Source organism: Carassius auratus, chromosome 2 (genome assembly GCF_003368295.1).
Source record: "Carassius auratus strain Wakin chromosome 2, ASM336829v1, whole genome shotgun sequence".
In the NCBI taxonomy this organism is placed as follows: domain Eukaryota; kingdom Metazoa; phylum Chordata; class Actinopteri; order Cypriniformes; family Cyprinidae; genus Carassius; species Carassius auratus.
In genome coordinates this window covers 19,627,518-19,646,419 of record NC_039244.1, presented here as the reverse complement: position 1 = coordinate 19,646,419, position 18,902 = coordinate 19,627,518, and the positions used below count along the sequence as shown (strand labels likewise).

The following is an 18,902-nucleotide window of genomic DNA, read 5'->3' as shown; positions in this document are numbered from 1 at the left end:
GTCAAAAGACGGAAGTCGTCAGCTTTCTCGCAGCAAACTTCCGACTTCCGAAGAAAAAATAAATAAATAAATAAAATAACATTGCTAACCATTGCTATAAGCTAAGCGTCAAGGAAACCTTTATTACTTACCCCTCAGCAGTGGGACGTGCAGGCAAAGACGAGAGCAGGTATTTCTGTTGAGATTGTGATCATATTAAGTGTACAGACATCGAGATGAACAGATCTGTCTGCTAACTTTGATAGCCAGCCTGCTTCTGTCTGGGTATGAAGGAGTTAGCTAGGCTGCTAACTCTTAAAATCAATTGAGAAGTCGGCAAAGCTTCAATAACGTCAGAATGAGGTCTGTTTGATTCGGCTTTTTACGGTTTATAAACAACCAAACTAAACCGAGAGGAGCCGGTGGGGTTGTGACGTGATAATAAAGAGACTAGAAAAACATTTGCTGCATGCCCACTGTAATGGACGGTTTAGCAGGTTAAATAATTAAGCTTAGTTTCACTAGCATGGACTTTCTAGACTATATTTTTGTGACAAAAACAAGATGTCTAGATTGTCGTGTAGGTGTGGCTTTGCAGTCAACTTTGAGAGAATGAAACCTTATAGCATTCCTTCAAAAATATTATTTATTTAACTGTTATCTTTTGGTATAAATCATATGCGTTAAATATATTTACATTGAGACAAATTTGATAATATTGATTTAAATGCAATAAGAGTTATATTATCAATCGCATCTTTTTAATTGCACCTCAGAGACCTCTTAGTTGTCACAAATGTGTTTAAAACTTCTTTAACAGTCTTTAAACATTTTGTTCCTTTAAATGTTGAAAATTCATCATGAAGTGATTTATTATTACTTGAAGTTTTATAAAGTTATATAGATATTTTGGTAGATATCCATTAATTCAGTGTTTTCTTTTCAAATGTAGAGTGCTTGAGAGAACTGAGTGAATTGTGTGGCTCAACTGCCCGTTTTTTCCTGTGGTGGGCCTCCATCGAGGATGACAATGGAAGAGATGAAGAATGAAGCTGAGACAAACTCAATAGTCTCTATGACATTATATGCAGTCATGTACCCCGTCTTCAATGAGGTATTTACATTTAAGCAAATATGTAGTGTTGTCACACAGAAGAATAAGTTATGTTTGTGTAACATTTAGTCATTTAGCAGACAATAAAAACATTTTCCATGAAGTTTGTTGTGCAAACTGATACATTTGGACAGCATACTGTACTGTTTTAAAGTTTAGGCTTGGTACAATTTATGCTCATCAAGGCTGAATTTTTTTTTAAGCACAGTTAAAACTTAAATTATAGCAATTTCAAATAACTTTTCTATTTAAAAATATTTTAAAAAAAATTATTAATTCCTGTTTTGGCAAAGCTGAATATACAGCAGTCATTCCAGACTTGCGTGTCACATGATTCTTCAGAAATCATTCTAAATATGTTGATTTGGTGCTCAAGAAACCTTTCTCTTTTTTTTTTACCATGATGTATACAAAGTTCAAAAGAACAGCATTTATTTGAAATAGAAATCCTTTATAACATTAAACATGTCTTCATTGTCACTTTTGATCCATTTTCATTTCTTAAGAATCATGTGACACTCAAGTCTGGAATGACTGCTGTATATTCAGCTTTGCCAAAACAGGAATAAATTACATTTTCAAATATTTTTAAATAGAAAAGTTATTTTAAATTGCTATAATTAAAGTTTTGTACATTGTACATTCTTGATAAATGTCTTTTTTTTTTACATTTTGTAACTTAAAACAGTTGATGATATATCATAAAGTATGTGAATATGAAACATCTTTTTTGATTTCGTTCTGTTGACAGTTGGAGAGGATAAACCTGTCCGCGGCACAGACTTTGCGGGCAGCATTTATCAAAGTAAGGCTTCCTGAAAGTGTCCATTCATCAGCTTGCAAATGCCGATAATACAACATTTATTTTTCTGACATGTTATCTCTTTTTATCTGGCCCTTGTGATGTATTTGTTTTTGTTTTTTTAAGATTAATTTCATGCTCAACATAAAATGAAGTTTACTGACGTGAGTTTAATTCTCTTCAATCAATGCCACCCTCCAAAGGCAGAGAAGGAGAACCCAGGCCTCACTCAGGATATCATCATGAAGATTCTGGAGAAGAAGAACGTGGATATCAACTTCACAGAGTCACTACTGCGCATGGCTGCAGATGACGTGGAAGGTAAAAAAAAAAAACATAATTTGCTTCAGGTACAGTCCATATTTCTGGATCTATCCTGCAGTAACACTCAAAATGATTAAGTTCCTTTGTTTTTCCAGTAAAGAACAGGGTGGTTCTTGTGACCATGTGCACCTGTTTTTTTATCTGAAGCTATGTTTTGTGATTCATATTTTACAGAGTACTTAATTGAAAGACGCGAGCAGGAATTCCAGGACCTAAACGAGAAAGCACGAGCCCTCAAACATATCCTGAGTAAAATCCCAGATGAGATCAATGACAGAGTGCGCTTCCTACAGACCATAAAGTGAGAATCCTGTCCCTTGTTTCACCTTGATGGCGTAGTGGTTAATGATCTGCATGACACTTAACCTCCAGTCATTACAGAGGAATTGTCTCAGTAATAAGTATACTCTATGTCACTTAGGATAAAAGCATTTGCTAAATGAATACTTATGTTGTACTTACTTAAAACAAACTAGAGTAATGATCACACAATAACTGCAGTCAAAATCGTTTGGAGCCTATTGATTTTTCACCCCTCATCATAGTCTTGATAAGGTCTAGTTCTTTAGTTTTAATCAAGCAATCAGCCAACAATTAATCGACAAAGCAATCTCAAATAGCTGACAATACCATGGATACATAGACCTCAGGAGATGTTCAAACATGAAGGATTTGTAGGAATTTTAACGGGCCACTTTTCTATTATCTTGCCATTCTTTACTTTCCTGACTGCTGAGTCAGTGCTTCGCTCTTCATAAATGTGTTCATCTTTCCTGACCTCTCGCTGATTTCCACAGAGACATCGCCAGTGCTATAAAAGAGCTGCTGGACACAGTCAACAATGTGTTTAAAAAATATCAGTATCAGAATCGCAGGGTAAGTATTTCTCATTTCACAGATTAAAGTTCCACTGTTGCACAAGCAAGATGGGATATTTTTTGTAAATAATATTGGGATTAAGTTAAAGCACCCCCGAAAATTGACATTTTTTTTAAAGAAATGTCCACCCTCAGCTCATCCAAGATGTAGGTGAGTGTATTTCTTCAAGGGAACAGACTTTGAGAATTGTAGAATTGCATCATTTGCTCACCAGTGGATCCTTTGCAGTGAATGGGTGCCGTCAGAATGAGAGACCAAACAGCTGTTTAATGTAATTGAGTGTTTAATGTATAATGTTAGCTGTGTAATTAAACATCCATCAAGATATTTTTTACTTCAAATAAGTCCTCCAATGATAACGCTTACTCCAAACTAGTAGTTTCAGTCTCCTCCGTCTCCTCTGAATCAGGCGATAAATATTCTAAGATCATGCATGGTTTACAAGTGAAAACAGTTATGTCACTGGATTTTGATATGAGAAGATGGAATGGCCTTCCACTGGTGGAAATGTTATTATGGTTTATGGACTCAATGGCTTAAACTTAAAACACCTTGATGGATTTCTTACAAAAACACAGTTTTTCACTTTACAATATTTTGATGTCTTTTATCATCTGTTTGGACTCTGTTTGACGGCACCCATTCATGGCAAATCAACTTTTTTGATCAAGAAATAAACTCATCTTCACCTTGAATGGCCTGAGAGTGAGTAAATCCAGAAAATTTTCATTTTGAGGTGAACTATTCCTTGACGCTCACTTGATAGTGCTTAATGTTAATTACTACAAAATTAAATGTTCCCTCCTTTTCTTGTACTCATTGTTGTAGTAATATAACCACAAGTCATTTTAGTGTGAAGAAATTGCTTAACCTTTTATGTTTAAAGTTAATCTAATTATACAACTTTGTAGCCATGACAACCTAATGGCTAAAACCTTTAAATGACTTTACATCTTAAATAAAAGTTTTAACAGAAACGTTAAAGTCAGTGTTTATCATGTCCAGTCCTTGCGACCCCCTGCTCTGCACATTTTGTATGTATCAAATATTACCATTTTATTTATTTTTTTCCCCAGGCACTTGAACACCAAAAGAAGGAGTTTGTGAAGTACTCCAAAAGCTTCAGTGATACGCTGAAAACATACTTCAAAGATGGAAAGTAAGCAAGCAGACAGTAACGGACGTTTTTTCAAAGTGCCCTCATGCTTCTAGCAGACATTTATTTTACATCTTCTATGAAGTGCATTTCTCAATGAAAAATGATCAGCCAATTGATGTCCTGAGCACTGACTTTCTCTTTCTCATTTGCAGGGCAATAAACGTCTTTATCAGTGCCAACAGGCTGATCCACCAAACTAACTTGATATTGCAGACCTTCAAAACTGTCGCCTAGGAGATGCAGATGCGATGTGTGTGGGAGTGTGTAGCCAGTTATGTATAATATACAAAGATTTTTTTCTTTTCAGAGTATAATTTATAAACTTTGCCTCATTTGAAGGCACTTGAAATGAGGACTTCAAGGCATGTTCATTTACTCTTAGCTGAATAATCATGATTTTCACCCTTCCTGACAGCTTCATTAACTTTTTCTTTCACTGTTGTTCTGATCAAATGAAAGCCAAAAGACTTTGCGCCTTAAAGTGTCATTCAACATTCCATATAAAAAGTGTAAATAATGGTATTCTTTGTCACTGAGACAGAAAGTATAGAATAAATGATGTATTTAAAAGAGATTTGGTTATAAATGTTCAATAAATAGTTTCCAAATGTTTAATATCCAAATGTTTCTTGTCTCTGGAAGTTTTTAATTTATTCACTTAATATATCCACATAGATGCACTAGGGAAGTTTAAAAAAAAAAGGGTTTTATGAGGTCTGTTCTGTAATTCTGTATATTAAGAAGCACAGCTAATGGAAGAGCATTTCAGTCCTTGGTAGTGCAACTGAAGCAAACAATCCACTTTGGGTGGTAAGACACTGTCAAAAGATCTCCGGAATAAAGTTGTGGACAGTCACAAGTAGGCCTGTCATAACTGTTTGTTGTGCGATTGCCCCAAAAATAATTGCAATAAACAATATTTTTCTAATTTTAAGACCATTTTATGCCACTGAATATATAATCATCATATAAAAGCAAAATAATGCAAGACACACTTTCAAATGACAACAAACTTTTAACTCTTAAGAATATTTAGATAATGGAAATTAAGTATCAAAATATTAGATACCTTTAAAAAACTTAAATAGTAAATGTTTTCTAACAAAAAGTGCAAAGTAACAAGTAGGAAAAAATTTTTTTTTTGAAAAATGAGGAACTGTTTCACTACATATACAATGAAAGATTAGACCCAACTGACCCCATTTCATCCTATGATAGAAGCTTTTTTATTTTATTTTTTTTATCATCTATTGTGTTCCACAGAGGAAATATTATGGATCAATATGATGATTGCTATGAATCAAAGTTTGAGTACTATATGAGTAACTATTTTCTTTCCCACAGAAATAGCTATTATTATCCCTGATATTTACCTTGCAGTCACATAAGCCAATATAGGCCTTCTGCTGCATTTCTTTGTGTGATAAAATCCCTGAGAGAAAAGCTAAGTGACTGCCAAGGCAAGGCGACAGATGATACTGGTGAGCAAACCATTTATTACTGACTCTAAATAGAACGCCCAAGGCCAGCACAGACAAGTTGCTGCTTCTGCTTTAATATCTAATGATGCCCTTTTAGGCTCACCGATTTGTCTTGTAAAAACTATTTAGTCTGGAGCTGTTTGTTGAAACCGTTTAGAAGTTTGCAGCTGCAGCAGATTGATCAATTATAGAGGCCTATTGATTGGAAATGTCAGCAGGCATGACTGTGCGAGTCGATTGTATTAATTTTTTATTTTTTTTTCCACCTGTCGATATGAGACAGAGGGCAGCTGCTTCTTGGTGAGTGGTTTGTCAGGACTCTGTCCATTAGACTGGTAAAGCAACAGCAGTTATGTGCGTAATCTGACCTTTGGCATTGGCAGAACCTACTGAAAAGCCTCTTTATGGACGTTTCACAGAGGCTTTTGACATTACAGACGCTGCTGACACGGTCTCCCCTACTGCTGGCTTTAATAGCTCTCATCATAATAAGTGCTTGTTATAGAATAAAAACAACTGAGAGAGTTGATGGCTCTGAAGTACAAATTCCATTTCATTTTCCAAAGTGGGCTTTGCATTTGGAATTTTTAATTTAAATCAGATGCTCAAAGTCATTTCAGTCCAAATCTCCAATTTAATTTATACACAATGTTTGATATTCATGTGATGCTCTCCAGTCTTCTGGATTCAGAAAAAAGTGCTGGCATTAATGCAGAATGCCCACGGGCCACTGCAGAATTAGCATTTAAAATGGTCTGAGTTGAGTTTAATGAGCCACTATCAGGGACAGCTTTGTTTTTGTCTGCTTTCTTGCAATATCAGAGCAGGTGTACGCATCTGGACACAAGTCTGTCCAGTCACAAATAGGATTTAGAACTGTCAGTGCAGATTTATTTATAGCTCAACCCTCCTGTTGTGTTTTAATAGGGCTGTCCCATATTTGTTGGGCAGTTTGCCAAAAATCAACACAACCGAAAACACTACCGAGTCTCGTAAAAACATGAAACTCTTGTAGCCGGTCAGAGACTAAAAAATATAAAAAACGAGAAATAGTGTACTTTGTTTTAGGGGTCAATTCGTCCCACATATTTTTGTTCACAATGACCTTTCTTTTGTCTGTTTTTTTGTGTCGTGGCTACATGAGCGGTTTTCCCACCTCAAAGTGTGAATGGCTAAATTTTTTATTTATTTAGTATAAATAGTATTTATTGCTATTTTTACTTAGTGTAAAAAGCCTCTGGATTATGTCTGGTTCCCAAATGGTTTTGAGGGTAAAATGGTTTTCTCACACTTCTTTTCAGTGCTCCAAAACAATGAGAAGAAGGAAAAAAAACTTACAAACTTTTTTTTTTCTTTTTTTTTTTACTGTGAAACTGTAAAGCAGTTCATTTTCTTTGGATGATTTAGTAATTGAGTGTTCAATTTCAAGTACATTTTAAATCCTTAATTTCATACAGTCTCATGTATTTCATATTTTAGTCTCTGAAAATTAATTTGAAAAGCAGTGTTGATTTTTGTCAAATTGCATGGAAACCAGTGGGAGGTAAATCTGATCCCTAACACCACTGTAGTGACCAAAATTTATACAGCCTTCCAAAACACATCTGTGTCGAAAAGGCAGATTCAAAGCCACAGCATTTTGAGAAGAAATAGTTTAACAAGTGTTTCAAGCAGTTTGAATGTAAGTCAGATTGACCCACACCAAAATTTCACAGAGTTGTACTTTTTCTGCTGACTTTCAGTTCCAGTTTTACATTTATCGCACCTATCCTAAGTATAATTACAAATGTGCACAAGCACTGAGGCTTCCAATATTTATTTAGAGGCACACTTCATGTCAGTTATTTATCTTCTATCACACCTCGATTTTGGGAGGAATGCTCCCGTCTCTCTTACCAGGATGTATAAAGAGCCATCAGAAAATCCCTGCTGGTGTTACTGATGGAGAAAGCACTTCTGCAGAGACGCGGGACCTCTTCACACCATTAATTATCACAGTAACATGCTCGATTGCTGAGCATTTGTTTATTTTTGCAAGTCAGAACTAGCACCATTGCACAAAAAAGGTCTGCAGACGGTGCAGGCAGGTGTCCTACTGTAACCCAGCTCATTAAAATGCAGAAATCTTTCAATCCCCAGGTATTTGTCTACTCTTCCATGAAATTAAAATTGTTGTTGAACCATGGATTAACTTAGGGCGAGGTAATTGAATACACAAGCGTAAGCACATTCAGAGTATGGTAGAACATCTCCTGCTTCCTGTCTCAGCACACAGCATACAAGTAATAGTATGTTGTATAATTTTAATATGGACCCCTGTCTTTTTACCGTCTTTCTACAATTCTAAATTCAAGATGAGTTTTGAGGAAAAGTAATTTTTTGATGACTTGGTCCCCTTTTCCACTTCAATCACAAGGAGAGCCAACAGAACTCTTTCGTGGAATTTTGTAACCATTTATAGGTGAATTGGTGGCTAATTCGTATAATCACATATGTAGTCTATCTTTTCATTCACCCACCTTTTTTCCCTTTTAAAAACAGCTCCTTTCAGATCAAGCTGTTTTGTAGCATTTTCCTTTAAATGTTAATGAAATCTGCTGACCCCGCCCCTCTCTTCCGAGCTGCTCTCTGAGGGACTGTTTACTTTAGCCGCATTGATAATGAAAATGGCTAATTAGCACATTATTAGAAAGGCGACTTGCAAAGATTCATAAAAAAAAAAACTTATAGTCACTTCTTCTGTTGGTTGAAGTTGGATCACGAATGATTTGTGTAAACATAGACGCATTTAGGTAGATTGGGTGCGCATTCCCTCCAAAAACAAATGTACTCCAGTGCTTCTTCAGCGGCTGAAATGTCAGGAGTAAATGACAACTGCTAGGTCCATTATTACATCCAACTAAAGAACACCTCAGTCGCTGAGAAGTCATTCTTGTCTACATCTGCTCCAGAGATGAAATGGCAAAATTTTCAGTTTTGGGTGAACTATTCCTTTAACGTAGACTGCAAAGGATTTGCTATTTAAAATGCTGTCAAAATTGATTAATTATTCATGCTTCATTCCACATGCATGGACAAATGTGTGTGTAAATACGTACAGTACAGACCAAAAGTTTGGACACATCTTCTCATTCAAAGAGTTTTCTTTATTTTCATGACTATGAAAATTGTAGTCACACTGAAGGCATCAAGGGCTATTTGACCAAGAAGGAGAGTGATGGGGTGCTGCGCCAGATGACCTGGCCTCCACAGTCACCGGACCTGAACCCAATCGAGATGGTTTAAGGGTGAGCTGGACCACAGACAGAAGGCAAAAGGGCCAACAAGTGCTAAGCATCTCTCGGGGAACTCCTTCAAGACTGTTGGAAGACCATTTCAAGTGACTACCTTTTGAAGCTCATCAAGAGAATGCCAAGAGTGTGCCAAGCAGTAATCAAAGCAAAAGGTGGCTACTTTGAAGAACCTAGAATATGACATATTTTCACACTTTTTTGTTATGTATATAATTCCATATATTATTCCAAATGTGTTAATTCATAGTTTTGATGCCTTCAGTGTGAATCTACAATTTTCATAGTCATGAAAATAAAGAAAACTCTTTGAATGAGAAGGCGTGTCCAAACTTTTGGTCTGTACTGTATATATCATAAGAGGGTCATTTGTTGGTGTTACCGCATATACAGTATTGTTCAAAATAATAGCAGTACAATGTGACTAACCAGAATAATCAAGGTTTTTCGTATATTTTTTTATTGCTACGTGGCAAACAAGTTACCAGTAGGTTCAGTAGATTCTCAGAAAACAAATGAGACCAAGCATTCATGATATGCACGCTCTTAAGGCTGTGCAATTGGGCAATTAGTTGAATTAGTTGAAAGGGGTGTGTTCAAAAAAATAGCAGTGTGGCATTCAATCACTGAGGTCATCAATTTTGTGAAGAAACAGGTGTGAATCAGGTGGCCCCTATTTAAGGATGAAGCCAACACTTGTTGAACATGCATTTGAAAGCTGAGGAAAATGGGTCGTTCAAGACATTGTTCAGAAGAACAGCGTACTTTGATTAAAAAGTTGATTAGAGAGGGGAAAACCTATAAAGAGGTGCAAAAAATGATAGGCTGTTCAGCTAAAATGATCTCCAATGCCTTAAAATGGAGAGCAAAACCAGAGAGACGTGGAAGAAAACGGAAGACCACCATCAAAATGGATAGAAGAATAACCAGAATGGCAAAGGCTCAGCCAATGATCACCTCCAGGATGATCAAAGACAGTCTGGAGTTACCTGTAAGTACTGTGACAGTTAGAAGACGTCTGTGTGAAGCTAATCTATTTTCAAGAATCCCCCGCAAAGTCCCTCTGTTAAAAAAAAGGCATGTGCAGAAGAGGTTACAATTTGCCAAAGAACACATCAACTGGCCTAAAGAGAAATGGAGGAACATTTTGTGGACTGATGAGAGTAAAAATGTTCTTTTTGGGTCCAAGGGCCACAGGCAGTTTGTGAGACGACCCCCAAACTCTGAATTCAAGCCACAGTACACAGTGAAGACAGTGAAGCATGGAGGTGCAAGCATCATGATATGGGCATGTTTCTCCTACTATGGTGTTGGGCCTATTTATCGCATACCAGGGATCATGGATCAGTTTGCATATGTTAAAATACTTGAAGAGGTCATGTTGCCCTATGCTGAAGAGGACATGCCCTTGAAATGGTTGTTTCAACAAGACAATGACCCAAAACACACTAGTAAACGGGTAAAGTCTTGGTTCCAAACCAACAAAATTAATGTTATGGAGTGGCCAGCCCAATCTCCAGACCTTAATCCAATTGAGAACTTGTGGGGTGATATCAAAAATGCTGTTTCTGAAGCAAAACCAAGAAATGTGAATGAATTGTGGAATGTTGTTAAAGAATCATGGAGTGGAATAACAGCTGAGAGGTGCCACAAGTTGGTTGACTCCATGCCACACAGATGTCAAGCAGTTTTAAAAAACTGTGGTCATACAACTAAATATTAGTTTAGTGATTCACAGGATTGCTAAATCCCAGAAAAAAAAAAATGTTTGTACAAAATAGTTTTGAGTTTGTACAGTCAAAGGTAGACATTGCTATTTTTTTGAACACACCCCTTTCAACTAATTGCCCAATTGCACAGCCTTAAGAGCGTGCATATCATGAAGGCTGGGTCTTGTTTGTTTTCTGACAATCTACTGAACCTACTGGTAACTTGTTTGCCACGTAGCAATAAAAATATACTAAAACCTTGATTATTCTGGTTAGTCACATTGTACTGCTATTATTTTGAACAATACTGTAGAAGTAGAACCGCTATAGGCATTCCCACAATCTTCCCATATTAGCCACTGGATGCCAGTATAGTACTGACGTGATATACTGACTGCACCCTAACAGTAGGGTTTTCTTTCTTACATTTTCTTAAACCGTGGGTTTTTTTATTACCATAATGTGACCAGTTAAAAATCATTTAGCTTTTAGATGATGCATGTTGCTGGTGTATGACATACACACAGGTCAACCCTTTAAAAGAGTGATAGGCGGATTCAGCAGTCATATCACTATGTTTGTTGGCAGTGAAGTATCAACTGCTGCTATCCCTCTAGCAGCTTGTCATTTTCTCCAAGCACTTTGGAGGCAATCCTCAACCCTGTTCCCACCTGTCACCGGTATGTTGTACCTCTCACAAGCCGAAGGGGTGAAAATTCACTCACACAAGGTAATTGTGTCAAAGTACATGTTTGAGCAGCAACAGAACAGATGTATCATTTTCCTGTGTTGCCTTTCTTACACCTCCACAATTTGTCTCTGAACTTCACCTTCATAACACCCACAATGTGTTGCCTCAGAATTTCAGTGTACGTGTACAAACCTGTGCAGAACCGGAACAGTAAAGGAAGAGAGAAGGAAATGAATTAATTTGCATTGAAAACATTGTTTCAGTTCACTGAGGATCCTTTGTCAAATTTACCAGAGGCTTTTTCCATTCCAGCTGACTTACTCTGTGAGGAGACCGCTGTTTTTAATGCAGGGGCAGCGTGGGTCACAACACTGATTTTTCAGTAGGTCAGCTGTCTGATAACACTTTCCAGAGAAGCCTTGCCCACTGGGGTTTTTTCCATTACTGTGTTTAAAGCACAATAGAGTTAATCCAGTCTCCTGACTTTTCTTTAAAAGGTTTATCTTAATAATGTGTTTTAGGAGAGTTCAAAGGTTAGCATGGCTCCTGGCAATCTCAAATGCTCGCTTACAAATCACTGCAGAGTTTCGGCCTTTACTTTATGGACACCAGCTGATAAAGGGTTTGCTTTTAAACACATCTTGTTTATGCATCATCCCAAGATTTGCTCATATAATTTGAATTCTTGAAGTCATGCAGATTAAAAATACACAGCATTTGAAACTATACTCAGAAAAAAGCCTTTGTTTGGAGATGCCACTTTTATATTTTGTTATGTGTGCAATGAAATTCATACATTTTTAAGTGTTCAAAAGTGTCCAAATACATTTTGGGTCCTATGTCTCTCATAACATTAAAGTGCCCTGAAATTATCCCATCTTGTTTGCACATGACCAGAATCCCACTGCAGTTCTTTATTCATTCACACACATTACATGGTTGCAGATTGTTCGAGAGTACACGTGTCTAATTAAAGTGAACTGCAGTAGATTGCATGGGAACCACTTTAGGTTTGAATTAGTAATGTGTGTTAATTATGCATGGTGTGCCGGCAGTTGAAAAAGTGTAGATTATGGTCCGGTCAGCCTTATGTGCCTGATGTGATAGTTCAGTAGTATGATGCATCTCACTGCGTCTGCGCATGGGCTCTGTGGGCTCGTTTTAATTGCATCAGGCAGTGCCCACAGCTAGAGTACTGGGCAAGGAGCATCCTGTCTCTCTGCCTAATGTCTGAGATGCTTTAGAAAGTTGTTGGTCCCTGTGTGGTAGCTGAGTCATGCTGGGCAGTACTTCGCTGTGGCTTTGCACATTTTCTCCACATTGATGTTCTTTCATCCCTCCTCCTCTCCCTCTATCCCGCTATTTGCTTCTGTAATGGAGGAGTGTGATCAATTCTTGCCCTTCCTGCGCTGCAAAAATGCATTTTGATTTTTTTATTGTGTGTTACCAGGAACAACAACTGGGCAGATGGATTCACATCTGTGAGGGAAATAAAAACCCTCTTTCACGATGGGCTGTAAATTGAATAATATTCCCAAATCAGAATGATGTTGCTTAGAGTGGTTATAAATGACAGCTTAACTGTGAAGTCAAACATATGCTACATTCAGCATCTAGAAGAAAAAAGGGACTGGTATCATACAAAGCACCCTGATACACTATACGTCACATTGAAAGTTTGGCTCAAAACATATTTAAACTTGTAAATAAACAAAGTTTTGGGATTTTGAATGTTTTAAAACAAAGAAATGTGACACAAACGAAGCACATGACGACATTCATCGTAGTACATTCATTATTGCAAAATAAACAGCAACGTTTAGCTATTCACCAAATATATACATAAAAAACATGAAACTATTTAAATGATGATATATTTTTAAATACAGGTTTACAGTTTTTACAGTTTAACTTATCTTAAATCATTACAATGTACAAAACAGGCAACAAAAAGGCAACCAGACAACAAGAAAAACACTGTAACAATATTACATTAATTTTAATACTGCCTCCATTTAACTACAATCAATTATTGAAAAGGTCAATTTAACAACAACTGAGATGCAAAATAGTGCCAGTTGTGTTTGTATTAAAAATAGAGAAAGTCTGCAGGGTGATTTGAGAAACATGAAAGTAGCACTTGTTTCAGTAACTCAGATATACAGCGCCTCCAAGGACAACAGCAAATATTAGAAAATATCCGACCACTGAATACCACAGTTGACCAATCACATTCTAGTAATACACTGCGCTGTGTAATAATGAGAAATAGTTAGGATTTTGCACTTTTTCTATGTCACTGATCAAATAATCAAATTTGTGACAACTCTTTTTCACATTTGTCTTGCTTTGGTTTAAGCAAAAAAAAGATGCTCTTTGGAACATTCTCAAATCATGCTGGAAAATATGAATCATCACTTGAGAGGTCCATGTCAGCTCAAGCCCTCTAAATCAAAAGTGGTCATATCCCATTCTAAGAAATTCAATGTTTTCTTTAAGACATTAAACACAAAATAATCATCTTTATGATTTAAAATCAACCTTATTAAAAAACCAAGTCACATAAAACCTGCAAGAGTGACTCAGTGTTGCTCTACTTCGCTGAAGTACATTTCTCTAAAGCTAAATCCACAATGCATACTTGACATGAATAAAGTTATAGACTGCCATCTTAACCAAAACCTTGAATCTATACGCATGAATGTATGTTGCTAAGAATGTAAACAATTATTTGCATGCCAACTTTCTTTCCATCTTTAAAAGATTTGCAGAGAAAAAAAACCTTTTGCATTTGAAACGTTGCTCCTGAAGCACAAGGTAAAAGTGAAAATAGTTGTGTCTCCTGTGCATGAGTGCCGGAATAAATGAATTGGTAAGTAGTTTGTTTGTTGGGGTTTTGCTCTGTAGTATTGTGGAGCACCTCTTTCTGTAAATTAGGTCCCAATGGAGTACTGCATCACAAACCCCTCCACTGATTGTGCAGCTAAAGCTCCTACAAACTAACTATACTTCATTTGCACCAAAGGATAAACTATGGCTGCGGATTAGCTTTTTATTTTATGTTTTTATGTTTTTTCTTTTCATTTGTACAGCTTGTGCATATCATTCTTGCAAAATCAGTTCTATTACCAATGAATGCTGCAAAGGTATGCACGATTCTCACCTGCTGATGAAAAAAACCCTATTCTGGTCTCCAGGGAAGATTTTGCTCCCAAGAGTTTCTCCCATTGTGAGGACTTTTCATTCTGGTTTTAATGGGAGCTCCAATCATGTCAGTTTGGCCTCAAGGGACAACCTATGCACCCTATCACATCGCCCACAATCCTTCAACATGCAGAGAGAGTGAGAGAGAAAGAGAGAGAGAGAGAGAGAGAGAAATGAATATGCCATCACTGCAGCTGGGGATGATGAATTATATTTGAGATATGCAGACAATTTACCTGAGTACAGTGCATATGGCTCCTACTCTTCTGTGTTCCACAACGTTTTATGCATGTTTGTGGCTCGACGTGTTTCGTTAGAAACGGTCAATCTCTGGTGGCTTATCAATTTCACAGACGACCGAGTCAGACGCGAATACATTCTCCAGTGTCTTGCTCTGTATATTCCTCAGCAAATAGGTTGGCGGATTAGTTGATGCAATCGGGTAATACAGTGCTCTCAGCGCTCAATGCCGCTGCAAAAATCCCTCAACAATGACCGTATGAAAGTTAACTCGAAGAATAGGAGACGTTTTCGGCTCTGGCTCCGGCTTTACTTCGGCTTCCAAATAAGACAGAAATACAGAGATGCGAACGCTGTTTGCGGAAATATAATCTCAGGGCATGATTTCTTTTTAACTCAATGTTGTGGTATTGCCTTGAGATAAATACCCTTCGCCAGATGCAGTCCACCGTCTCATCCTTGTGATTTACAACACCACGTTGTTCCATAAATTAAATTACTCCTTAGCTAAACACTCAAACCTCGAGTCCTTATTTAGTTTAGCTGTGACACTAATGTGCGGAGAGATGGTGGCCCGCAATACTCATAACTCCCCAACCTCTCCTTACCCCTAGTGCAGATGGAGCTTGCCCCAAGGCGCCTTGAGGCCTGCAGGAAAAGCCCAGCCCTGCCTGGACAACTTATTGAATTTGGGCCTAATTTCTGCCACTCGGGCCTGTGAGCAGGCTGTAAAGATCCCATTGCAACCTGCAGATTAGAGCCCCACATGGTGCCTTACAAATCACTCCCTCAGAGTGCCTGCATGTGCGACTGTGTGCGTCTGCCGCAAGAACATTAGATTAATTAACGCTTCTGTGTTTGGCACAATTGGAGCTGCAAATGTTAGCATAGTGATTAGGTTTATCTGGCATTTATGTGATAAATTGTAGGTTTAGGACACACACAACTGTGCCGGAATTAAATGCGGTGCATAACAGTGAAATGTGCAAGTTGGTGCATCTCTTTATTCTTGTGAAAATAGCTTGGTGTTTTCACAGGTGGCGAGGGCTGATGAGTCAATGTTTGGATCGGGAGGTGGCTGTGTGCACATCCTTGCTTTTATATCTGTATGGGAGAGAGGATTTCTCTTCAAATCTTGCATCTCATTTTCGCTGGCAGAACTTGTGCTGCAGAATGCCGTTTTCTCTCTCAGAAGGCTGGACACAGATCATTTAGCTTAGGATTTGCCATGCAGCCTAATAAGAAGCTATGATAGGCCCTCTGACAATACATTAAATTAGCTCATCACTGCATCTTCTTACAGCCGTGACTAGAGGTCTGTGCCTAAGACTAAATAATTGTCAGATTAATCCATTATTATCCAAATGTTGCCTGTTGGAAAGAGATGAGATGCACTGTGCTCTGTTTATAATGTGCTGCTCTGTGGTCTGATAAAAAAGGAGCAATCTTCTAAAATCTCCATTTTGCATTCATGTTGGTTTCTATGTCAGTTTTATTTTAGTTTTATATACTATATACTAATGTCCTATTTTTCTTTGTTTTGCATTTTATGATTATTTAGATTTTAAATATATTATTACTAACATTTAAATGACTAAAATACTAAGGGTTAGTCAAATCGAAAGATATTTAATATTTTGGATTAGCTTTTAACTTTAGAATTTCAGTTTTCAATTTAAATTTAGTTTCAGTTTTAATAACTGTGCTTTTGTCAGGTTTTTTTTTCTTTATATTTTTGCTTACCTTTATTCTAATACATCTATATCTAAGTTATAATTATAGTTATTTTATTAATTCAGCTTCAACTTGTTTAATTTAGTTAGTTGGCAAAAAAATAAAAATTCTTTTTTTTGGTTGTCTATCTAATATTTATATTTTCTGCTTAATTTCAATAAATGAAAATATGTTTTTAAAGGGTTAACAAAAACAACACTGTTTCATATGGTTATGCCATTTTCGAAATGTCATGTGGACTAATCTTCAAGTAAAATGTAAAAAAAACCGTACACTTACTTAATACTTACTTATTACTTGTAATTACTTGTACTTAATGTATTTTAACTATTAATCTACACCTTCGTGGTTATTTTTAAAAAAAGTATTGAAATATATTTTTAAAGATAAAAATATTTATAAATATCACTACATTTTCCACATATACTACAACATTTGCTACACAAAAGTTTTCAAGATTTACTAATGTTAAAATAAATGTGAAATATATTTTTTTCTACAAAATTACAATAAAAGATCATGCAAGGACATGTCCTTCATGGCAGTGACCCCAAGTCAAATGTGTAAGTATGGTTATCACTGTATATATGATTTGTGCGTTGAAGTAGCACATAGTTTGTAATAATAGAGCCTAAGAACTGAATTACTGTGCTAGAACTGAATTTTAAGTGTGCTAGATGAATTAGGGGTTATCTCAAGTCCTGTTGAGGCCGCGATGTTCTTCCGTTAAGCGTGCTGTGAATGTAGAATTAAAGTAGAACAGATTTCAGTGCTAACTTTATCAGTGCATCTGTGGATCAAGGCTTGCATTTAATGAGCGAATTATCCCTGCAAACATTTCTAATAGCCACATTTATACTTTCTCCTCCCGTTTTATAAGCAATTAGGCCATTTTAAAGATAGTCTTATCAATCTGACAATTTTTGCTTTCTTTTATTTGATAAAAAGCAATTAGCTTATCGGTGCAAAGCATGCCACCATACGACAATCTGATAGATGGATACCCCACAAAACACAATAAGGCCATCACGTCTTCACTGTCAGTGACAGGGCTTCTATTACAGCTACAAAAACATCCGCATCAATCACTGCCTCGGCACCTTTTAAAACAATGGGCCTGGGACTCACTGGAAATGGCAAATCAGTAATTGCAGCCTCATTGTCAGGTGGGGACAAAACAGGGTCTCATTCCAAAACTCCCACCTCACTGTTTTTTCGAGCTGATAAAGTCAATCCAACCCTTGGCATAACTAATATTGCATAATCACGGCTATTAGAGACAAGCGAGAAGTGAAAGGCTGAGGATACAAGACGACTCCCGCTAGAATAACTCTCTGTAAAGGTGAGATGTCTGGCTGTTTTCTTGATGAGAGTGCTTCACGATGGAGCTATTCACGTCCCCTTCCACATTCGCAGAACGTCTGGGTATCTTTGTGAATGTGTGATTTAAAGGAGTTAATTGATAAGGAGACTGAAGGAGGCTAATGAAAAGCACTTTGATGGCTCTCATTCGGAATGCTCCGTTACTCTGCTGTAACCTCAGGCCTCTCTGCAGTAGCAATTATCAGAAGTATGTAGCCCGGTGCGAGCCATCTGCAGCCTCCAGGAGTAGAATCTTCATCACATAGATTCAATTTTCCCCAGAGCCTCAGTGTTGTCCGAAAAGTGTGAACTTTCAGGAGTTTTCATTGTTTTGTTTGGGTTTTTTTTCTACATATGGTCCTGGTAAGGAAGATGAGTTGACCAACTTATCCAACATCACACTCCGGTGGGCTGGACTGATGATGCACAATATCCATCAGTCCATACGTAGAGCCTTCATAAGACATCAAAAACAACAAATACTACCATTCAAGTTTGGGGTCATCAAGGTTCTTATTTAAAATAAATTAATACTCTTGTTAAGAGATCATTTTATTTCTTAAATCAAACAAAGGTAACAGAACAAAAGATTGCCATTTCAAATAAATGTAGTTCTTCTGAACTGTCTATAAATAAAATAAAAAAATCCTGAAAAAAAATGTATCACCATTTCCACAAAATTATTAAGCAGCACAACTCTTTTTAACATTAATAATAAGAAATGTTTCTTGAGCACCAAATCAGCATATTAGAAAGATTTTATGAAAGACCATTTGACACTGAAGCAATGGCTGTTCAAAATTCAGCTTTGCCATCACATTAATCCTAACCCTAACATAACATAAATTACATTTTCAAATATATTAAAACAAAAACAGTTGTTTCGAATTGTACTAATATTTCACAATATTACTGTTTATATTTTTGATCAGAT

The 18,902-nt window shown here is 36.8% G+C and overlaps 1 protein-coding gene across 2 annotated transcripts; it reads left to right on the top strand.

Annotated features, from left to right (window-relative positions):
* Positions 1-5: 5 nt before the first annotated feature.
* On the top strand, positions 6-4,880 carry LOC113119513 (programmed cell death protein 10-B-like). Of its 2 annotated transcripts, none has more exons than XM_026289050.1 (8): positions 6-169; positions 932-1,093; positions 1,845-1,898; positions 2,099-2,216; positions 2,394-2,520; positions 3,017-3,095; positions 4,175-4,257; positions 4,410-4,880. In XM_026289050.1, exons 2-8 carry the CDS (start codon positions 1,004-1,006, stop codon positions 4,489-4,491), a joined length of 633 nt encoding a protein of 210 aa, XP_026144835.1. In that variant the 5' UTR covers positions 6-169; positions 932-1,003; the 3' UTR covers positions 4,492-4,880. The 2 variants fall into 2 exon arrangements, with proteins under 2 accessions (XP_026144835.1, XP_026144843.1); XM_026289058.1 differs by lacking the exon at positions 6-169 and adding an exon at positions 201-342.
* Positions 4,881-18,902: the final 14,022 nt, after the last annotated feature.